Source organism: Chinchilla lanigera, unplaced genomic scaffold, assembly GCF_000276665.1.
Source record: "Chinchilla lanigera isolate Chin_1 unplaced genomic scaffold, ChiLan1.0 scaffold00018, whole genome shotgun sequence".
In the NCBI taxonomy this organism is placed as follows: Eukaryota; Metazoa; Chordata; class Mammalia; order Rodentia; family Chinchillidae; genus Chinchilla; species Chinchilla lanigera.
In genome coordinates, this window is record NW_004955419.1 from 4,938,027 (window position 1) to 4,963,588 (window position 25,562).

General features: G+C 34.2%; 1 protein-coding gene across 7 annotated transcripts in view; it reads right to left on the reverse strand.

Moving 5' to 3' along the window:
* Rabgap1 (RAB GTPase activating protein 1) overlaps window positions 1–25,562 on the reverse strand; it is a 161,632-nt gene that overhangs the window by 68,228 nt on the left and 67,842 nt on the right. For all 7 annotated transcript variants that reach the window (XM_005382509.2, XM_005382508.2, XM_013513144.1 and 4 more), the window contains 3 exons: window positions 18,581–18,755; window positions 14,384–14,477; window positions 10,272–10,422 (listed from right to left, as the gene is read on the reverse strand). In XM_005382509.2, coding sequence (XP_005382566.1) covers window positions 10,272–10,422; window positions 14,384–14,477; window positions 18,581–18,755 — 420 coding nt within the window. The remainder of the gene's footprint in view (window positions 1–10,271; window positions 10,423–14,383; window positions 14,478–18,580; window positions 18,756–25,562) is intronic.

Below are 25,562 nucleotides of genomic sequence, written 5' to 3' on the forward strand. Positions count from 1 at the left end.
GTTTTGAGATACCATTTCTTGCTTCTACTATGCTAAGGAAGCACTGTACAAACACAAACTAAAAGATGGAAAACTAAATACACTCTTCTCTAGACTTGAAAACTACAGGAAGTTTCACGGTACAAGTATGTCTTTGTATCTGAGAATACAGAATTTTACTTCTGCCTGCTTAAAACAATGCAAACTAGAATTATGTTGTGGTTTTTCTGGTAATGTAATAAACGATGATAATTTTCTGGTAATCTGGAGTAAGATTCTGTGGAAATGGTATATTAGTTTAAGTATTTTTTCTTCCAGACATTTATGAACTTTCAATTCATCTTTCTAAATAAAGTTCCACATAGCCAGCAGAGTAAAAGAAAATAAACATTGGTGTCCGTAAGCATTCCAGGTCTGCACACTTAAGTGAAGCATATATTATGTGACACAACTTTTGCTTTTACTCATTTCATACATGTTTTCTTATTGCACACAAAATTCTACCCATTAGCAAAATTCAACAAATCGCATTTTAAATCAGAAATACTGTGCTAATTATATGAAGCAACACGCTTAAAAACCCATGTGAACCTAGGCCTGATAGCAATATTTGACTTCTTATTGGAAAACTTGGCAAAATGTGGCACAGTAAAAACAACAGCATCAAAGGAACAGCCAGGTGGTTCAAATCCTTGCTCTACTATTAGCCTCTCTTAGCCTCTGTTTCTTCACGTGTAAAAGGAGGATAATACTCCCTACTTCACTCCCTCCCTTCATTGGGAGGGAAATAAAGACTGTGCACAAAGGCTTACCAACACCTAGCACAAAGGAAGTATATAACTTTATTTTCCACTCATACAAGTAAAATAGCCTGCCTACAGAGCCAGTGTTTTCACACCAATCGTGTGGCACTGCTTGAGGCTGGGCTTCTCTGTATCCTGAAGGACCTTCTCCTATTGTGACTGCACAGGTCGAGGCCACAACAGCTCTCAGGATTCAGTGCTGTCAGGCATCATTCAAATACCTTGAGCTATACATAAGCAAGGCAGTGCAGGGACCTGGAGAGAAGGAACGATGGTACGGTATCAATTACTGCCTCTTTATAAGTAACTGCTCTGTGTAGGCCCCCAGCCCTGATTTCACTCCTGAGCTCTTTCTTCTACTTACAATTTGCCAGTTAGTCTCATGCCCTTGTAGCTTTTACCCGGAGTATGTTTAAACGAAAGTAACTTTTTTTTTTTTAATACCAAATAAGCCTCTCATTTTTTCCCAACACTTTTTCCAGACACTTCTAAGAAATCATCTTGACCACTCTTCTCCCTTGATGCAGTGTTTCTGTTTACCAAGTCCTGCGACTCTGTTTCTATACTGCTTTTCAAAATTCCTTTTCCTCCTTCCAGTTTTTAGTTTAGGCCTCACTAATGACCATTTGAGCTCCTCGTTTTGTTCATTTTCATACTTAATCTATTCATTTCTGCCTGATAAAATATCTAAAAGCACATATTCCACATGGAACTTCATTGTTCCAATCTGATCATACTGTTCTATTTCCCCCAATCACTTTGCCCTCCAGCAGAATCAGGATACTCACTATTCTACATACTTCTCATTCTGAAGCCCTTAAATTGAGTGACTAATAGTTACTGAATGAAGAAAGGAATAATTTCTGAGAATTACTATTTTCAATAAAAGGAGTAAGTATTTGCCAAAGTAAGGAGTCCAGGCTTTTCTTGTAAATGTGGACACGTAATGTATTCTCTATATCTCACATTTCTACAGAGTTATGCTGATAAAAATAGATACTGAGCTGGCTGATAACAAATTTAATAATAAAACAATAAAACTACAAGCTATTATACTACTATCATGAGTACAACAATTCTTTGAACTTCTTTCTATGTTAGTAAAAGCCATGTTAATACAATCAAAATATTCCCTTAGGAAGCTTAAAAAAAAAAAAAAGGCTGCTAGCCTCATAAAGGCTAGCACTGCTAGTCAAGAGTTAAATATTTTGTTTGTAATTAAAACAATATTTCTTTCCAAACAGACAAATTATTAAGTGACTTAGGGAGGTAGTAAATCTGTATCATCACAATATTATTTTTTCCTTAAATATTCCTTGGAGGGGTTGTCAAGAGTATCCATTTCTGAATATAAGTTACTAGAAGGCAATACATTTAAAAAATCAACTCTACTTATTGGTTGGTGGGACAAGTGTTTTTTTAAAAAATAAATTCTACTTATAGCATTCTATATTTTCTGAACTTCACAATTTGCATTATTTTTATAATCAGGTAGAAAAAAAAAAAGCAGCCAAAATAAGGCTGTTTAAGGTAGTAAAGTTCACAAAAATCTGTCTGCAAGATATCCTCTCACATGGGTTAGGCAAGAAGCGATGATGGTAGGTTTAACTTGCCTACTTTATGGGACTCAGTTCTACTTGTTCTTATTCCATGAAAGCAACAATCCTTTAGCCAGTCTTTGGCACTCATGCTAACTCATACAACCGGTTAAAAAATTCTTACAGATACAAGAATGTAACTGGATGAACCATATGAACTTGCCAATATTTAACCACTTTACTTTTGGTTAAATATTTTCTGACCTGCAAAAATTACAACATGTATGATTCTACTTGACAGAATTAAAATAGATTAAAATAATAAAAGAAATGACAGAATTAAAAATGAAACAAAGCAGAAAGAAAAGGAGAATTTAACAACAAAAAAGAGATTTCAATTATATTTATTTTTCTTTCAACCTATCCTGAGGCTTAACTCCTACAAATGAGAAAAGATGAGTCTTTTCTCATTAAAGGGTTAGGTGGACAGAAAATTTAATAATCAATGTCTTTTTCTCTGTTGTAGCAATTGGGAGAAAAATTTGTTTTCTACAAGAACACTCAAGACAATTCTTAGCAATAAGTCATACAAAAACGCACAAGGCTCATATGAAGGCTAATCTTAAATCTTTATAATAGACAAAAAATAAGATTTGAACAAGAACAGTATCTCATATTCTTAGATGTGAAGGTATAATAACAATTTTAAACTTATACCTTCAATTGATATATAAATTAAATGCAATTCAAATTAGAATCCCCATGTAAATTTATAGGGTGGTGGAGGTGGTGGTGAGAATAGATAAGCGATTTCAAGGTTCTTAAGATTAAGCAACAGGGGCTGGGGATTTAGCTCAGCGGCAAAGCGCCTGCCTGGCAAGCGCAAGGTCGTGAGTTCGGTTCCCGGTACCGGAGAAAAACCAAAAAAAAAAAAGATTAAGCAACAGTCATGTAAGTAGGTAATAAGAAACACTGAGAAAGGCCTTGCTTTACCACATAGCAGAACATAACTCAAACCCTCTTTAATCGAAATAGTATTTGGATAGGAATACACAAACAGATCAATAACAAAACAATCCTAGCATATATAAGATTTATGATATGACAAAGACAGTAGCTCTAGTCAGTAGGAAAACATACGTAACATGATTATTCTTCTAAAGGAAAATAAAATTGGACCACCATCTTATGCTGAGTACAAAAATAAATGCCAGATGGATTAGTGTCACGACACAATTTTCTACATAAAAACTGAAAATGTTCTGGAAGCCATGAAACCATACAGTCAAAAAAAAAAAAAAAACAAAACCCTATAGTTTGAAAATGTACTTATAGCCAGGTATACTGGTCATGCCTGTAATCATAGAACTTGGGAGGCTGAGGCAAGAGGACTGCTATGAGTTTGAGATCAGCCTGGGCTACACAGTCAGCTCAAGACCAGTCTGAACTACAGAGTATGACTCTTGTCTCAAAAAAAAAAAAAAAAAATTCAATCAATCAATCAATGTACTTATACTACAAATGCAAAGGATTAATTAAGTGTAATATATAGAGAATGCTTAGAAATGGACTTCTTAAATAGGAAAACTGTACAAAAAATATGAAGAGGTAATTCACAAAAAAGAAAATCACTCACATTTACTGGTAGTCAAGTAATCACAAACTAAGGATGTGCTAGCATCTCTTATACCCATCGATAGCAAAAACTATACATAGCGGTAACACTGGCTAGGATAAGGGCCAACAGACACAGTACTTTGCTGGTGGAACTACAATGCTGGGACAGTGAACTGACACATCCCTTTAGAGAAGCAAACTGGAAATAAATAAATCAAGTACAAAAAATAAACAGCCAGTTTAAAAAAACGTGTTAGCCTTTGACACAGCAGTCATGCTCCTATGACTCCATAAAACTCAAAAGATTTAGAGCATGTTTGGAGTATTTAGTAAAAGGCTATTTAAAAGGTGAAAACCAGAAACAAAATGCAGACCCAACAATAGGATAATGGTTAAATAAAAGACTATGCTTAAAAATAATCAAATTAAATAATATATAATCACATTTATGTGACTCCATGAAATTATTTAACAAATAGGGTAATGGAAAAGAATCAGCTTTGGAGTCAGGACTGAGTTTACTTAACTAGCTGAGTTTATGCATATTGTTAAGCCTCAGTGAGTCAGTATTTCTTCATTTCTTAAATGGTAATAGTAATAACTACCTCACAAGGATTTTGTTAGGATTAAAAAGATAATGGATGAAAAAGAAGAGAAGAAAGAATTAAGATGTATAATGTACATGTTTCAACTTCCTATGTTAACTGTAATCATTATGTATTGCAAACATGATTAATAATGACTAGAAGCTCAACAGCAACAGCACCTGTGGTCATACTGAGGAGGTTTTAATTTTCCCTTTTTTTTTCTAAGAAAAAAATAATTGTGAGAAGAATATTCTTCTGATAACTTTCATCACTGAACTTAAACTGACAATAACACTTCAAAAAAAGAATGACTACAAGGGGCTGGGGACTTAGCTCAGCAGCACAGCGCCTGCCCGGCAAGCGTAAGGTTGTGAGTTCGATCCCTGGTACCGGAAAAAAACAACAACAACAACAAAAAAAAAAAAAACAAAAAAAGAATGACTACATAGTGCTTTGCATAGCATGTGATATGAACTAAGTGTTCAAAAACATAGCTATTACTGTTGTTACATGATTTCTCTCCTAGATGCCTACTGAAATGAAAAAGTTAAACAATTTTCACTTTCAAAAGGAAAAGGAAAAGAATGCCTCTAAACTCCACTGCTTATAGAAAAAAGAAACATTTTTAAAAATATGTGAAATATTTTATGTTACTGAAAGGTCAGTTTGCTTTGGGTTACAAAAGGTATTTGGGCCAGGGGTGTACTTTAGTGGTAGTGTATACTTAGCACATGCAAGGCCATGGGTTCAATCTCAAGCACTAAAAAGAGAAAAAGGTATATGGAAAAAGTCCTGCACGTACTCTCACAAGACAGGCTTGCCAATTACAGTAAGATGCTAAAAGACATTCATCAGGGTTTTTTCCCCCCCATGGTAAATTGTTTGACTTTTACTCTATGAATCAAGTGATTCTTTTCCATTTTAAATCTAGCATTTAAAGAAGCTAAGCAAAGAACAAAACCCTAATATCACATGTATACTTTCAGAACATAAAGCATGTATCTGGCAAAGCCATATTCAGAGTAAGTTTTTAAAATTGGTAATATGAATATTTGTGTACATATTGTCCACATATGTAAATAACATGTACAAATCCTGCTATAGTTCCAAAAATGTCCACAACAGCTTTACTCATAAATACTAAAACTGAATAGAAAACAATCAAACACCTCTAACTGCAAAATGGATTTTAAAATGCATATTTTACTCAATAATGAAATATTCTCATCAATTAAAACATTTTTTAAAATGATGTACCAATCCACTCCCAAAAATGGATGAGCAAAAGAAGTTAGATACAAACAAGGCCATTCTGTATGATTGTATAATTACATTTTAGTGACATTCAGTAACACTCAAAATTAATAGAAAGGACAAAAGTCAGCAAGGAGATTACTTAAGCAGTAGAGAAGGGTTGATTATGACAAGTGGACAAGAATGATTTCAGGGAGTGATGAGTATTCCTTGCTCTTGGGAGTAGCCACCGCAGTGTATTTATATGTAAAATGTTATGGAGCTGTACACTTTAAGGTTGTAATTTTACCTGTGAAATTATAGCTTGCTATAAACATAAATATGAAATAATTTAAAGTGATTCCCCTTATTCAAAAAATTTTCACAGTAATTTAAAAAAATATCATTTATCATTCCCATGCAATAATAAAGATTATTTCAAAAACAATGCAAAGAAAAGCAAATACTAACATATCAATTATCACTGTTTAGGAAAAAAAAAGGACATATTATGATGTTTGTATTTTCTAATCATCTACCAGCAATCTGAACAGAAAATCTTTTAAGGTTCTAGTCAAATCCATGATAAAAGTTTAATATACATCATCAGTATATGTAAATCATTAATCAAATATATCAGATTTTGTTAACAGTCTTCTATATATGGTGTAACTACCAGATTTCTTTTCTAGAAATACATGGCACCATTTTTACAGAACCAAAAAACAAAATCCAATGTAACACAGATACTTCATGTCTTTATTTATATGAACAACCTTAACAAAGATCTTTAATAAACTCTTAAACCATTTTTGGCTGAACACTTTTATGGACTTTAAAAGCGGGCCTAGAAAGATAGTGTTACAAGTCCAAAATACGCTTTGCCAACAAAAGAAGATAACCAGCAGGTGTATCCCTCTGCTAGCTATATATGTTATGTAACCTTATTCCTTCATACCTCCATTCATACTAGAGTATAATGCTCTTCCCGGTATTTTAGGCCTGCAGAGCTCTTTTGTGGAACTGTTGTAGTCTTTAAAAAGTCTCCCCTTTTCTCCCAAGCTGAAATAATCACTTCTTTTGGTGGTTCCCATTGTACTTTTTCAGACACATTCTATTACATGACAGTTAAGAGCTCCTGTGTTTGACTCCCTAGATCAAGCATTGTGGTTGTAGTATGCATTCAATATATACTCAAACAATTACCGTGTATCAACATAATGGGGGAATTAGCACATTACTTCTTGCAACAAAAAACATCAGTCTGAGCCCATGCATATACTACAAGTAGTACTCTGGAACCTGAGGCATGAAGATTATATAAGCTTAAGACCAGCCTAGGCTACAAAGCAAGACCCTGTCTCCAAAAACAAACAAAAAAATCTGTGTGGAATTAAAGTGATATGAAGGAACACTAATATTTTGAGGACAGAGAAATCAAGTCCTAGTGAGAAAAGGTCCTATCTCATTTTAAACACTGTTCTCCTATAAGGTGTGTCTTAGTTATTTTTCTTGTTGCTGAGACAAAACACTGAACACCCAAACTTAAAGGAGGAAAGCTTTATTTGGTTCACAGTTTGTGGAGATTTTAGTCCATAGTTGGCAGGCTCCAAGGCAGGGTGGGATGGCAGAGGAGCACTGCATAGGAGAAATAGTGTATGGCAAGCAGGCATTAGCCCTCTTTCTATTCCTTATATTTTATGTAGGCTACCCACTCTAGAGTGGGTGTAGCACTCACAGCCTTAATCCTAGCTAGAACTGTGGCAAACCAATCAATGGACTGATTCAGTAATGACACACCCTTGATCCCAGCACCACACTCTAAACCCAGCCACCTTTTAAATGCCCCCTGTAAGACTACATGAGGCTTGGAGAGAGATCCAGACACAAACTATAACAAGGTGTGGTGTGTGTGTGTGTGTGTGTGTGTGTGTGTGTGTGAAATAACTGCTTTAAAAAGAATTTATTTGTGGTGGTTAAGCATGATTGTGTCAACTTAACTGGCTTTTGGAGCTATCCAGGTTATTAGTAATGCACGTTTCTGGGTGTATCTGCATGGGTCATGAAGGTGTGACCATGGATAATGTATCTGGGCCTTCACCCTTTCTTTCTGGAACTGTTGCCCTGCTTCCCAGCTGCCATGAACTAAACATTTTTGCTCTGTGTCATGTCCTTCCACCACAACATTTCTGTCTTGGAGCCAGATGATCATGAATGGAATTCCCTGAAACCTTGAGTCAAATGAAACCTCTCCTCCTTTAAGTTGTGGGTGTTGGGTATTGTATCCCAGCATGGGAAAGCTAATATAGTCTTCATATCTTGTTAAGAGTTTAACATTTAAAATTTTTTTTTTCAAAGACACACTATTCAACAAATGGTGCTGGAAAAACTGGGTATCTATTTTGCAAAAGACTGAAGAAGAATCCATACTTCTTGCCATGTACTAAACTAAAATCCAAATGGATCAAAGAGCTCAACCTTAAACACAAGCACTGAATCTACTGAAAAACAAAACAGCTGAAACACTTGAAGTCACAGGTATAGGAAAGGATTTTTTTAAAAATAGTATTCTAATTGTACAGGAAATAATAGCAAGAATCAACAAATGGGATTACATCAAATTAAGACACTTCTACACAGCAAAGGAATCAATTAGTAGACTGAAGAGATAATCTACAGAATGGAAGAAACTTTGTGCCAGCCATTCCTTAGAAGACTAATATTTGGAATACATAAAGTACTAAAAAATGAGAACTAAAATAAAAGACCTAATCAAGAAATAGGCAAGTGAAATGAACAAACACTTCTGAGGAGATGTACAAATAACCAACAAATACATAACAAAATGCTCAACATCCCTGGCCATTAGAGAAATGCAAATTAGAATAACACTAATATTCTGTCTTACACCAGAAAGAATGGCAAGCATCAAGAATCAAAGAACAACAAATGCTGGCATGGCTGTGGTGAAAAGGAACCCTGGACTACAAAGAGAGTTTGGGGCCAGCCTGAACTACACAAAGTGAGACCCTGTCTCCAAAAAAACCCTGGAAGCAGCAGGTATGCCCATCAACAGTCGAATGGATAAAGAAAATGTATCTATATGTAATGAAACACTGCTATAAAGAAGGATAAATTTGAGACATTCATAGGGAAATAGACCCATCTGGGAAATACAATATTTGAGTGAAATAAATCAGACACACAAGCTTAAATTTCCTATGGTATCTCTCATCTGAGTAAGGCAAAGTAGAAACAAAGAGCATAATAAATGATGGATACCAGGTAACAAGGGGATAGATCTCTAGCAAATGGGAAGGGGTCCAGGAGACTGACGGTGAGGGGAGAGTGGGAAGGTGAAAGGGAAGCAAGTAGAATTAAGATATGCCTTGTACAGGAACCAAATAACCACAGCAAATATAAACATTATATGTCATAAACACAAGCTAAGAATAACAACACCAACACAAATGAAAATGGGGAAAGGGCATTCAAAAGCAGAGGGAGAGAGGTGAATAGGAAGGGGATTAAAAAACAAGTTGTATTATATACATGTACCCACACCCCAAGAGGAATGTAAGCTTCATGTAATGCGAACATGTACTAGTAAAATTTTTTAAAAATCACATTTTAAGGGAACCAAGAGATGAAGGAGAGGGGGAGAGAAAGGAAGGGAAGGTATGAAAAAAGAATTAAGATGTGTTATGTACACATTCCAATGCCCCACACTGAATGTTTATGTACTACAAACGTGTACTGATAAAAATTAAAATGCAAAAAAAATTTCACCTTTTAGCATATTGAAAAATTTTCATATACTACTGAGAATCCTGAACAATCCCTTCAAAAGCAGGTTTTGGATTTGTGTATCATTGGAGAAGCTGCTTCCTAAAAATAAACACCTCAATAATTTGATGAAAACTAAAACTAAAACCAAGAACACAGGCCCACAAAATACAGAAAGCAAAACATTACCTAACCTTGCAGATAATTCCTGTACTTTAAATCTTTGTATGGTGTATAAGAAAACTTTGAAGAATGTCTCAATTTGAGAAGGGTATACTATAAAAATAAGGATTTTTCACTTTAGAGGAATGAGCTAAAAAGGAATATGGTCTAAGATCACAGAATTATTTTCTTATAACTGTAGAAACCTGAACCAGACCTTCCCCACCAGAAGCACATTTCTGTGAAGTGTGACAAAAGTTAAACAAAACAAAGTTTTTACACATTTCTTAACACAGCTGACCTGACAAGAATGAGTTACAGTCAAAAAGGCTCTAGATCCCTAAAGGGGTAGCAGACATCCTCTGCTTTGAAGGGATGAAAGAAAACCTTGTGCTTTCTCTTTTGTGCCAACAGAAGAAAACACATTTGAGCTAGAAGTATTAACAGTTCTATTCTTATCATAAATAAATCATAAAAAAAATTATTGGAAGTCGAAGAGCCACAATGATCCTTCTTTACAAATTTATAAAAGGATAAATGGTAAAGCTGAGTAATCGTCTCCTTACCTTTGTGATGAGAATTCGGTACTTTTCCACCAGGTGGTCATTGTTGTGACAACCTGCTAGCAGCTGCCAGACTTCTCCTCTAAGGGCTTCAGGGACACCATTTCTTACTAAGGACAACAACTGCTTTGGTCTCACACTCAAGTTGAGATGCCTACAAATAAAGCCAAAACACCAAAATTCATAAAAGGAAGATTCTCTAGAAAGTTGGGTGGTTTTTGTTTTGATTTTTTTTTGCAACAGGGTCTCAACATGTAGCCCAGGGTGCCCTTGAAGTCTCGGTGACCTCCTGCCTCAGCCCCTCTTGAGTGCTGGGATTATAACAGGTGTGTGTCATCAAACCCAGCTAAAAAGTTATTTTTATGAAAACAAAGCTAAATGATTTTCAAAGACTTGATAAGGTAATATAATAAGGAAGAAACGAAAAATGCTACCTATTGCAATAGTTACAGTGAAAGAAACAGTAAGAGACTGGGTAGAAGAAATAAAAGTCTACATGGATTCTGAAAAACTGCTTCCAAAATATCTTTAAATTACTACTTTATTTAATACTAATATTTCTCAGTTAAGAAGAAACATTTCAATGCTTTTAGCAGTTTTTATATCTTCCTTCAAGTAACTTCTCTGAATGTTCGTGGTGGCCAAGAATTTTTCTACTGCCAACACCAAGTTACTAAAGTCTCTGTTCATTTACCTCATCTACAAAAGGAAGAAAATAAAACTTGCCTTGAAATATTGGTATAGATTTTCAAAATGTTTTTGCATATATCATTTTAGAATTCTGTAACAGCCCTTCGAAGGTAGATGTAATATCTTCAGTTTTATACTGAAAAGTGGTGAGGGAGATCAGTTAAATCACTAAAGTAGTCCTTAAATCTGAAAGACCAATGAATGCTTTACATGTCATGTCACCCATGGCTTTTGATTAGATACCTACCACTATTAAGTAAAAAAGTAGGATACTGACTGATAAGTTCCTGAGACTGTCAGATCAAAGCAAGAAGACACACACACACACACACACACACATCACTATCAAATTACCAAAAAAATTTAAGGGTTCTCTCATATTTCCAAATTCTATGAAAATAAAACATAGTATATTTAAAAATGATCAATTCTCTGATACTGTACATTAATGTGAGAGCTTTATCTGTGTTTGGATAAAAATTATATAAAAATTGGACAGTTGCCAGCAAAAAGAAGTAGTCTGTTATTAATTCAAGGTTTGGTACATAAGCTTCTGGGTCAAATATTGCCCACCAATTATTTTAATAAACTTTTACTGAAACAAACCCATGCTTAATTGAGTAGGTATGGTTTGATGCTTTTAGGTCCACAAATTCTAAAAAAAACTACTTTTAGGCTCTTCACAGAAAAAGATTGCTAATACTATATTAATTTATACTGGTAAAATTACTTTTATAATAAATGTCACATAGCTGGGCATGGAGCACACGCCTGTAACCTCAGCACTCAGGAGGCTGAGGCAGAAGGATCTTTGTGAGTTCGAGACCAGCCTAGGCCACAAAGTGAGCTCAAGACCAGCCTGAACTGCACAGTGAGACCCTGTCTCAAAAAGACAAAAAAGGAAAGTAGTAATAATAATAAGTGCCATCGATAATACTAATTTTATGCACCTCACATACTATTTTATACTGAAATACCAGTCTTAATATCTACTAAGAATCACATCAAGGTGAAATGTGGAAAATCAGAGCTCAAAAGTACTAACACTGCCACTACAATCTAAGGTACAGTTTAAAAAGCCAGGTTTGGGACCAGACTTGTTGTGTTAAAAATTCTGGTTCTGTCAGTTTGCTAATTAGAATAGCTGCAACTTCATGAGAAGCCACTTTGAAGATCTCAATATGTAATACAACAACCATTGTTAATTCCCTACCACTTTGTTTGTAACTCTGTATTGTCTGTACTGTGCTTGTGATATGTTGTAAAATGTTGTATGTCTGTTAATGTTTCCCTCCTTTTATCTTTAAAATAAATTAAAAAAAAAAAAAGAATAGCTGCAACATGACTCAATTTCCTCATCTGTAAAACTGGATTTACTTTATAAGATTGTTATAGCAAAAATACAACATCACTTAGCACAGTGCCTAGCATTTGGTAATTTCATCAGTTTTTACTATAACTATAATCATTACACATATTGTTTTTATCCATAGTAATCCTGTATAGTAATAGTTCTATAAACTTCTATTTTCTAAATAAAAAAATAGACTCAGAAAAGTTAAGTGACTTCCCCAAGATCATACAGCTTGGACGCACAGAGATATGATTTGAAGCCAGATCTATCAGGCTCTAAAATTTTGTAGTGCAATGCTTCCTGTCCATAGGACACATGCAATAAGAGGAAAAACAATGATCAAATGAACAAAAGGAGGGAGACTGCATTATATCTAACAACAACTAAAACCAGCAAAAAAGAGTTAAACTGAAGACAGCAGAGACACATGAAAACTCAATATATTTGATGGGATAGGAAGACATTTGGTTAATAAAGTAAACAAATGAATAACCAACTTTGATAGCAAAACGAATTCTATGCCATCATACACAATGCTAGTACGTACATATCATAAAATATAATTGCAGAATCTGAATACTGTAATATATGGTTTAAAACATATTATTATGAAACCACATCAAGACTGAATTCATTTCCGTTTTACAGCAGAAACCTTTTCATACAGACAATATTCCTGCCAGTAACAGTCCAAACACTCCAAATTCACTGAACTGAAAATACAACTGGGACAAAAGCATCAGCAGTTTTGTCTCCTGATTTTAAAGAAATATCAAAAATATATGAGAACTATTCCCTTTGGGGCTTTTGCAGAGTTCATGTATTAAAACCACTTGTGTAAAGACAAACCATGCTTTGGTTTGCTCTTTTCTCCTGTGAATATTTGACATTTCCCAATGTGGACAGTGTTTTACCAAAAGTGTAAAGCATTGTGAGAGTGCTGGAGCAGATGATGTCCATTTGTAGTCCTACCCCTTAAGGGCATGAACTAATTTCTTTAAATGCTGAGACAGCTTTACTAAGAATAGAATGAAAGACTTCCAACAGTTAAAACATCTGAGAAAAATAAAATGCCAAAGTAACAGGCCCTTAGGGAGCTTATACGACAACCCTAATAACCAGAATGTCAGAAATAGAGATGTGCTTGTATCACTTTCAAGCTCAGCTTTTTTCTCCCTGGCTCCTACCCAGGAAGAAACTATATAAATGTCTTACCAACCTGACTCACCAGAGTTATCTTTAGCCATGTTAACAAACACCTGTACTCTTTGCAGACAACCTACAAAGTACTGCTTCTTAACGCTGCTTTCAAGTTAAATGCTGAACTGACGAGAAATTCCTGAGTTTTACAAGTTAGTGGGAAAAATAACTGATAGAGTACACTATGCTTGTGATACCCTGCTATTCTAGGTACTTATCACACATAAGGGAAAACACCCTCTAAACTTCCCTGATTATTGTGTTAACCACTGGGAATTATCTTGACCAACAAGTAGCTTCTGACCTCTTCAGTTGTTATGGTTTGTGTTTGGATATCCTCCCAAAGCCTCACGCAGTCATGGAGCAGGCTTCTGGAGTTTTTCTTCCTTAATTCTGGGTGTCAGGTATATTGTCTCAGCAACAAGAGAAAAGTAACCAAGACATCAGCATAAAGAACCTCTTTCTGTGCCAGGGATATACCTCAGTGGCACAGCACCAGCCTAGCAAGCTCCAGGTCCTGAGTTAGATTCCCCATAGCAAATAAACAAACAGAAACACACACACAAAAGAACATCTTCCTTTTTTTATTCTGTCATTGAATTCAATGTCTAGATAAATATTTTCCCCACCTATAAGGACTTATTAGGTTTCTGATATTTGGAGAATTTATTTCATATAAATGTCCACTCTTCTTATAAAACTAAAAATGGAGATTCTATAATGCAAACCTCATACATTAAGTTCCTATATTACCAGTCCAAGTTGAATGTTACAGGTAAGATTAGGTAATCTTAAGTTGAATGAATCAGGTAAGATTCTCTACTCATAAAATGAGAATGCAGATGAAAAGAACTATTCTATTATAACTTACCATTTTGACAGCAGTTCTCCCCATGTTTCAAGAATTTTTTCTGCACATTCTTTGGATACATCACCAGATCCACTCAAGAGAGGTTCATCATTATCTTTAATAAACAAAGCACACAAAACAGTAACAGAGATGGCTATAATAGCTAGTCATGGGAATGTAAGAGTCAAATTGAAAGACTTCTGGATGAGCATTAATTTAATTTCTCTCTTCTAGTATTTATGTATAAATATAAATAAAAATGTTCCTGGGTAGACTGTGTTTTTTGGTAACCTCCTTAATTCCCCTTTGTTTTTCATACAGGTCCATATTATGTCAATTATAGAAAAGAGCCACACAATCATAAAATTACAGAACTCAAAATATGGTAAGTTCCCTCTCCTGACCTGCTTTATGTATGAAAATATATAGCAGTTTTATTTAAAAGCTTAAATTTCAAATCACCTAAATCTCCAACAATGAGAGAATACGGATTGGTGAAATCATTATGGTACATGTATAGAAGGTAACTGCATGCTAACATTTATGTTTACATAATAATACAGCAAAATACCATAAATTAAAATATGAAGAGTGAAATCCTCAGTATAATCTCATTTATGGTAAAAATGGAGGTCAGACTGAAATGAACTATACCAAGGTATTAGTAATTCCTGTTTCTGAGTGATGGACTTATGACTGACATTCTTCTCTGCTTTTTACATCGTTATGCCTTTCTACATTTTCCACAAAATAGAGTACATTAATTTACAACAGCACAAAATGATCCAAAATCAAGCATTTAAAACTTAATTAAGGAAAGTAAATTCAAGGAAGAATTTAGAGGTTATAAGACATGAAGGCAGTGAGAAAGTAACACAAAGAGTTGCTGTTGTAACTCAGTGGAAAAGCACATGCTTAACACATACAAGGCCCTGGGTTCCACCTATGCACAAAAAAGAGAAGAGAAGAGAAGAGAAGAGAAGAGAAGAGAAGAGAAGAGAAGAGAGAAAAAAAGAACCAACATTAATATAGATAAGCATAAGAAAAAATGAAAAGCATAAAGAAAGCAGAAATATCCACTTAATCCTCTTCCATTAGACAGTTAAGGGTTTCTCAACTTAATGCTATAAACAATTTCAATGGCAACTGCCCTGAAGTGGACTTTCTGAGCCCCAGGTTGCATACTTGTAAAGGACTTTCAAACTTTATACAAACTGTCTTCCAAACTGATTGTTACTAATTTATATTTCCACTAACTGGATCTAAGTATAAAAGTATTTGTTTCCATACATTTTAATCAAGCTAGGTTTTGGTTGCTTATGTTTTTGGCTTAATCTACCTAAACAAAGTTTAGATCCTATCCTTTCATGACTGAATCATGAATTCGCATCCCAACTAGAGATAATACATGAAAGTGCTATTTTTAGAGGCTCAGATATTTGTGTCAGTTCATGTTCAACTTCTTTATAATAGCTTGGACATCATCAGTTTTGATGGTGGGATGGGGAAAAAGAACATTATGAGAGATTTCTGTATATGGATGAATAAAGAACAGAAAAAAGCTCAAAGGCAGTCAACCAACTTCACTAATGTGCCAGATTGGTTCTATTTTTTAATGCCTCAGGTTAATTTTCTACTCATTAAAATACTACTGTATCACATACAACTCTTTAGGGGAAGATGGCTATAAAAATGCACTAGCATTTACAAAGGATGACAATTCCTTCAAGAAGACTGAAAGATCTATTTTCCAAAATTCTGTTCTATTGCTTTTGTTGCTTTCAATAAATGCAGACAGTAGTACTTTAAAATCTGCATTTAGAATCCCATCAGCCTAAGGCAGGGGTGGATGCAGAGAGTGAGAGAACACACGCAGTTTTAGAATGTTGGTTTTAAACAGTCCATCTTTATCATTGCTGGTTTCCTGCCAAATGTCCTATGGGTAAAAAGCGTCTCTGGAAAATGGTAGTCTTTTTTTTTTCAGGGAGCAAACATCATGTGACAGGTTCTCCTGGTTTTTAAACTGGACTGGGGAGAATTAGATGATGGCCAGGTTGCAACTCCCTTCCACTCCATTTCTCCTGTCATGAGCTCTTTACCATGGAAATGGATCCACAGGGGCTACTCATCCTGTCAGTATTTACTGAGCACAGACTGCGTATCAGGTACTGCAGCACACACTAGGGAAACAACATGGGGCAAAAGCAGACCCATCCTTTCCTGTATAGAGCTATGTTCCACTGCTCCCTCATCTTTCCCATAGACTCTCTATTGCCATTAGTCCTTACCTCTCCCTATTTAAGAACTATCAGTAGTGGGTTTCTTCTGAACCTCCTCAAATATTTTTTTAAACATCTCTGCATGCTAAGATTAGAATTACATGTCAGTACTACAGCTATCCTTTACATTTGGGCCTAAATTTCTTTGTAACTGTAAGATATTCCTCAAAACCTACAGTATAGATATTTAAGCACTCTGGTTACAAGACGAATAGATTATCATTTTCAGATTTAGGTTCTAGTTTTATTCCTGAGTTTAAAGGACAGTTATGTAAACTTTCCCCTATTCTGCTATCTTAACCAGTGTTAACCTAGAAAAGAAATGGGTAGTCTCAAGATCATCAGCTACACAGCACACATACAGTACAAACATCTCATACAGTACAAACAATTTCATCTTTTTGACATAACACATAACTTAAACTCACTTTGCAGGAGGACTTTAAATTTTATCTGTTAATTCAAAACAATGTATATGCTTTTTCTTCAGTTCAAAATATTTTCTGAAAACTAAATGCAAGAGATGATGATCTACTATAACTCGGAACACGGATTCATAGATCTGGATTCAAATCATGACTTCCAAGTTCTACGTTACTAAATTGGGAAAATTCACTTATCTGAGAATCCAGTTCTTTATTTGCATGCTTAATAAATAGAGGATAATAATAAATCCTATTTTTCAGGATTATTATAAGATAAGCAAAGTGCCTATCTACATAAGCATCTAGTAATTGGTGCCATTAATATTACTAATAAGTGATCCAAAGGTGATTCATTACCAGGACAATGGGAATTATACAGGACAATGGGAATTATACAGGACAATGGGAAAGGAGAGCTTACTGTGAACTTGAAAATGGTACATATAATCACGGTTATGTTTTTCTTTTAAACAAATTTATCATTCCTCCCACATGTATACCTTTGTCAATGTCATTTTTTTTAACCAGAAATGTCTAAATCAGGCCACTTATTCCTATTGAACTTTTCTTATCTTTCAAGTCCCAGCTTAAACATTCCTTAATGACATCCCACCACATTCCTCAGGATGAAAACTGAATTCTCTTCTATGAATTCCCGTAACATTTCCTGTGAAGCTCACATAAATATGTCACATATGATCTTGTATCATTATCAATCTTTTGTTTCCATTAAAAATAAAATCCTGATACAACGATATAAACTAGAAAATTACTCTCAAATGTTCACTTTTCCTGTGCTCCTTTCCTTTCATCCTTCTGTATATATTACCTTTAACAGGGGCTACCAGATTAATTACATAGATTTAAAAAGCAAGAAAATTCATCAGTAAGAAAACACAATAATGTGTAAATGTGTGTTCATGTCTATAGTTAGTGAAAAGTTCTGTACAGAAGTCACATTTTGGCAAGTGAAACTGTCCCTATAAAATGAAGCATTTGAGATGGATACATTTAGGAAGAAGCTATGTCAAATCTGCTCTAAAAAATGTGTTCACACACCAAAACAGCACTAAACTTTTTTAAAAGCACTAATTATCAACTCTCATTTTTACAATCAATTTATTTACAAATATCTTACAGAAAAATTAACATTTTTTTTTTTTTTAGTACTGGTGATTGAACCCTGGGCCTCACACGTGTTAAGCAAAAGCTCTACCACTGACCTACATCCCCAGTTCTTTTTATTCTGAGATAAGGTCTAAGTTGCCCAGGCTGGGTTGGACTTGTGACCCTCTTGCCTCCGTCTTCCGAGCAACTGGGATCACACGTGTGCCACCACAGCCATCTTAATGTTCATTGTTTTTTAAATCTCCCACAGCTCAGTGCACAAAACAGACTCTCGTAAGAATTGACTGGATGAGCCCCAAAAGGCATGTCACATTAATCCCTTGATAAATTTTTAGTAGTATAGTCCCCAACCTCAAAATATAAACGAGGCTTGCCCTACAATTTACCTTCCTCTTCATCATCTTCTGGAGGAGAAGGTATCATTGAGCTCTGAGATCCAGACTGCGGCAGGCGAACGGAAGGACTGGCTGTAGTTTTCCTCCTCTCCCTCTCTGATTCACTCTCCAAGCACACAACTTCATATAAAGTGTCAGTATTATTCTTTCTCTCCTTCTGCTTTATCTTGAGGATGAAAAAATATTTATCATGCAGTAAAATTGGGTTTTAATTAAGGACCACTTTAAAATTTAATACAGATTTGACAATAAATGCTGTTTCTTTGAATATCTGTACTAAGTATAACCTTTTCTAAATAGAGAAGCATATGTTTAGATTTAAAATCTCTTAGGAAAACAGACCATTTTCTGAGTATTATCTCCATTTCTACAATTTTACCTGTCATCAAACTGCATCATCAATTATCCAACTACCAATTTTTAGATAAGTGTGAACTAGTTATTCTGTATCTTCAGTTACTTTAGGTGTTCTTTTGAGATTTCCCAGACAAAACTATATACATCAAAAAATTTTACACTACGTTAAGATACGAAGTTTAGACTAAAAGAAAAACCTTACTTCCACTTTTTTATAAAACTCCTTTACTTGATTAGTTTAGAAATCTCTATTTTTCAACTGAAAGCTACAACATGGGGTGGGGATGGGGGAATAAGGGACAGAAAAGACATCAATAAAAACAGCATTTTGATATCTTCAGCTGATTTGCATTTTGAGGCAAACATCACAGTTTACACTGACCTAAAATTATCTAAAATACAGTAACATTCTTAGCATGGCCAGTTTAAGAAAAAGAAGAAGAAAAATAGAGCCAGGAGGAAAGAGGAGGACTGTAGGAAAACATACAAAGAAAACTGAAAAAGTGGCTAGAGAAACACACACTAATAAAGTGAAAACACAAAGGGAGGTTCACATGCTACAGAAATACCAGCTAGAAGAGATTTTTATCACCCCAATGTCCATTTGGATTCTTAAAAAAACTTACTCCAATTCAGACAGTAAGGCCATGACAGCGGTAACATGTTATTTCAGTAACAATGTATTACCTGAGACACTGTTTAATACAGGAGTGAAGAACTTTTCTATAAAGTGCCAAATGCTAAATATCTAGGCTATGTGAGCAAGCAAGTTGTTGCAACCATATACCTCTGCCGTTACAATGCAAAAGCAGTTACAGATCAATAAATTAAGTGAATGTGGTTAAGTTCCAATAAAATTTCATCTACAAAATGAACTGCCAGACCAGATTTGACCCATAGACTGTCTTTTGCCAACTGTGATTTAACATTTCTACCTAAGGATTACTTAATTTTCTAGACAAGTACGCTGTTTTAACTTAGCTACTTTTTTGTAAAGTGCTCAGAATGCGAGGTTACATGTTAACCTGCAGGCTTGAGCCCAGGAGATACATACATGATTTCTGTTCAATATAAAAGAAGTCAAAAATTGCAAATAGGATATTAACCTGTTTTGTTTTTGATCTCACAATCTTAGAATCTAGCATTTTTTTTTCTTTTAAGGAAGGACCATATAAATCCAAGTTCTTCAAATACTTACAACTAATTTTTACCAACTTTATGATCTCATTTACTACCACTAAATTTAAAATCTATACATGTTCACTTGAAATTTTTAGTAATTACGATTTTTAACTAGGAAAAATTACACTTTAGCTGGACATAGTGGTACACACCTATAATCCCAGCATTCAGGAGGCAGAGGCAGGAGGATTGCTGGGAAGTTCAAGGCCAGCCTGGGCTATATAGTGAGATCAAGAGCAGCCTGAACTACATGGCAAGACCCTATCGCAAAAAACCAAAAAAAATAAATAAAATAAAAATTATACTTTGATAAATAACAAGATTTAAATATTTTTTGGTTATAAATCACTTTTAAACATTGCTTAATTGCTATCTGAAACAGTTCAAAGATTAGCAATAACTCTTTATGTTTAAAAAAATTCCTCCCAGACTATATAAATGATGTGATTAATGCAGTTCATTTAGAAACTCTTCCATGAGTCATAGTAACCAAAGCATACACCTTGTGAAGTCAGAGTTAAGAATGGGACTAACCCCGTAAGTCAAGAACTCCAGCTACTAGAAAAAAATGTTCATGATTGAAGCTGGGTAGCAGTACACTAGATTCATTAGACTACTTTTTAATTTTTATGTATGTTTAAATTTTTGATAGTGAAGTATTTTAGCTGTGCATGATAGCACATGCCTGTATTTTCTTAGGAGGCTGAGGAAGGAAGATTTTGAATTTGAGGCCAGCCTGAGCAGTATATACAGACACTTCTGCCAAAAAAGCGTATATATCAGGAAGAGAAAACACTTCTGTAAGTATTTTAATACTAAACTTATTGAGACATTATGAGATTAATACAAGTTACCTTTGGCCTTTGCAGTTACAAGGGATGCTCAGAGTGGTGGCCATCGGCTTCCAGGTATTTATTAGTATGGCAAACTGCTGAATTATGTATACATTTTTTATGGCAGACTCTATATATCTATATATGTAGATAGCTAGGGAGACCTTGTCTCAAAAAAATCTATTTTGTATATATATAAATATATATATATACACACACACACAGAACCTAAACATGTAACTTTCCAATTTTTGCTAGCATATATATAACATATATAAATTACATGTATATAAAACTGTAATATAGGACCAGAGATATAGGTCAGTGGCACGGTGCCTTGCTTGGCAAACACAAGGTCCCGAGTTCAATTCCCGGTACAAAAAAACAAAAACCAAAAAACTGTAATATAAAGCAACCTGATAAAGACAAAATAAAGCCAATCTATATTGAAAAAAAATGAAGACAATCTATATTGAAAAAACGAAGACAACCTATATTTTTGGATGACTTCTAATAATTTTTTCCAGAGCTAGACAAATTGATGCTAAAGTTTATATGGAAAATAAACAAGAGTATCCAGAAAGCCCACAAAAACAGAAATATATGAAGAGGGAAGGTAGCCTTACCAGATATTAAAACATATTATAAAGTCTATATAAACAAGTGTGATAGCAGTGTAAGACCAAGAGGACAGGATATAAAATTTTTAAAAAATGCAAATACATGTAAAAATTTGATATGATAATGGTAGCATTTCAAGTCACTGAGCAGAAAATTCTAATCTTTAATGAATGGTGGATGCTAGGACAAGTGAATGGCCATTTGGAAAAAGATTAACGTCCATAGTTTATTCTAAAGGTCAGAGTGACCCGAATAAAATACAAATAAGAGATCTATGAATAGTAAAATGAAAGCACGTAACTGGTAGAAGAAATATATGTAAATTCTTTTAAACTTAGAAGCAAGAAAGGCCTTTCTAATTTTGATCCCAAACTCCGAAGTTTCAAAGAAAAAAATTAATAAATTGAAGTACATAAAAACTGTCATGATATAAACATGGGAATGGGAAAAAAAAGCAACAGCAAGATATATCATGTTCAGGTAAAACTGCCTATGATGAATCTTATCATTATGCATAACTAAAATGTACCAATAAAATTTTAAAAACACAAATAAATAAATAAAAAGTCTATAAGCACTGAAAATAAGTAAATAATAAGAGAAATCAAACTGGGAAATATGTATCTCAAGAGTTTGTCTTTTGAGTTTATAAATAACTTAAAAATTAGGAAAGGGGCTGGGGATTTAGCTCAGTAGCACAGCATCTGCCTGGCAAGGGCAAGGTTGTAAGTTCGATTCCTGGTACGGGAAAAAAAAAAGCAACAACAACAACAACAAAATTGGGAAAAACTGAGGAGAAAAATGAGTAAAAGATATGAACAGCAAACACAGAAAAGGAAAAGGCACCCTTAAACATGAAAAAATCCTTGCCTCATGAAAAGATAAAATAAAACTACCCTTAGTTACCAGCGCACCACCTTTCCAGATCCTTAAATTTGGCACACTCTTGACAAGCACATGAAGCAACAGGCAGTGTCAGACTCTGCTAACTCTTAAGGTTACAACTTCTAAGGAGGGGATTTGGCAAATATATGCATTTGCCTTATGTGCCAAGAATAATACTTTAGACTTTCATAAAATTAAACAGCAAACACACACAATTTCACATAGCAACATCATTTGAAATAGCAAATGACTAGACAAAACAGTCCATGTGGCTATCAAGAGGACTGAGATGATCATGAGTCACCCACCCACTGCAGTAGTATGTAGCCATGAGAAAATCTCTATCTAATGATACAGAATTATCTCCAAAAAAGGGTACAGAAAAATACATTAATTTCTCCTTACAAGTTACTACACAGGACTATTTTACTATCCTCACAAAAAGAAAATTGAAAAAGGAAACCTGAAAACACTAATAATTGCTTTTTGTGGGGGTGAGGAGACAGAAATGGAAGCAAGATTTTTAAGTCTATTTTTACATAATTTTGACTTTTTAAAAACTATGTAAGTATGTTACATGTACAAAACAATAAATCAAAAAGGAAAAAAAAATTATCCAAGCCTTCATATTGAAAATAAATTGGAAACAAACCTAACTACACTGTCAAAGGGTAACAGTACCACAGTGATAACTATTCTGGGCTAGGGGTGTAACTCAGTTGTAGAGTATTTGCCAAGTACCTCAAGCACCGACCTGGGTTTGAACCCCCACACCACCAAAAAAACAAAACAATTATTCCAAATACCAGGTTTGTATTATTACTGAGACATACTCAAAGGAGAAAAAGAAGTTTCACAAAATCGTTAGTTTCAAAAATAAATGAATACATAAATAAATAAAAATAAAACTTTATACTCAATAGTTTCACAATACTGGTATTTTTAATTCTTTGAAAAATAAAATTAAATATTAATATTACTACAATTAAGATACTCAGTATAAAAATGTAAGTACACATAGAAATGTAAAAACACTGCAATGTTAAATTACTATTGAATATATATGAATGAACTCAACTGATTCAGGCAAGTATCAATGGATGCTAAAAATATTAGTTTAAAACTTGGTGCGGAACAGGATATGGCTCTTATTAGTGGTTTCATTTGTAATTTCAGTTATTTGCCACCAACTGTAGTCTGGAAATACTAAGTGGAAATTTTCAGAAATAAACAATTCATAAGTTTTAAACTGCACATTGTTTTGAGATACATAATGAAATCTTGCACTATCTCATTCCAGCCGGCCCAGAAGTGAATCTTCCTTCCTCTTGTCCAATGTATTCATGCCATATAGGCTACCCTTCTATTAGTCAGTAGCCAAGTTTAATTTTTTTCTCAGGTCAACTGTCATAGTATTGCATGTCAGCATGCATATGTATAAGTACAAACATCACACAACACACACACAAACACATACACAGCAAACACGAATAAGTGGTCCTAATTATACTATCTGTATGATTTTGGCTACTACATTACTCAGTCTTCAGAGATCAGTTTCTTCATTTATAACTATTTTATAAAAGATTTTACAACCCCTACACTTTCTTTGACAATAAAAATTCTACCATTCTATGGTTCCAAGAATACTTAATTGATCTTTTGTTCATCTATGTCACTGTTGAAAAATTTAAGGTAGGCATGGCAGCACATACTTATAATCCCAGCACTCGGGAGGCTGAGGATCACTGCAAGTTTGAAGTCAGTCTGAGCTACATTCTGAGTTCAAGACTAAGTTAAACTACATAGTGAGACCTCATTTCAGAAAAGAAAAAGAAGAGGAAAAAAATTTAAACTTTAGATAATTTTTGTTCTCTGTCAGTAAACGGTATCTGAAAATTTAAATCCAAGAAAGCAGTATCTCCTTACTAATTTTAAAAGTTTCTTCTCTAATATGTCATCTTAATATAACAATCCCACAGATGGGAAGGCTTCTAGGCCTAAAAGAATTTACTGACTCATCAGATAATTTTAGCAAAAGGAAAAAGAATCAATTTTTAAATACATGTTAAAATTTTTTTTCTGTAATTCACTTCCCATACTGATGGCAAAAACAGAAACATTACATATTTTAAAAATTTGTTTACTAATATTGCTCCCTTTTCAGTCTGACGAGAACTGAAAAGGGTTAAACTTTTAACTGTGCCTAAAAATCTTTCACGAAGAACAAAAGTAACATGTTTCTACAGAAAGAACCTTGGCTAAGGCTCTTAAATGTCTTAGACACATATCCTATTCATCCTATAAATATAACTTTGGATATCAGTTTCTTAATCCATAAATGAGAATACTATTCATGCTCACTGGATCACTGTGAAAGTTATGTAAGACAGAAAAATCAAGTGAGTAGTTGAGTGACAGTCACAGTAAGATCTCAATTAGTGAAAAATATGCTTTCTAGCATAAATGTAAAAACAGGATTTTACCAAGTTACAAGGAGGCAGGATTAATAGCGCTGTTAAGTGTTCTAAAACAGTAAAAAGTTTAAATTCTTCATACTCTACCTCTCCTTTCTCATTTCCCACCTATCCACCCATCCACACAAAGACAGACTTACTCAAATAAGAAGAAAAACTAAAAAGATTATGGTCAGAAATTTCCTGCTCTCCTCAGCTTTCATATATATACTTCTGGTTGTTTGCACAGAATATATTGACAATTTACATTTAGTTTGCAGGTTTAATAGAAGTCTAGAATAGTCTACTGAACTACATGCTTTTGACTAAATTACTCTATCAAGTCACTGTTTTAGCCTATCTAAAAAATTAAGTAAAAAGTGCTAGAATAACATACTATATTACAGTATGTGTAAGACTTGCACAGAATTAAAATTCATTTATTTCCATAAAAAGATAACATTCTAAATGTAATCAACAAAGTAACATTCCTATAAACTCACGTAGTTTTTCAAACCAAGACTGTGCAACATTAGAACTAAATGGAAAGGGCTGGGGATTTAGCTCAGCAGCACAGCGCCTGCCTGGCAAGCACAAGGTCATGAGTTTGATTCCTGGTATTGGGGAAAAAAAAAAAAA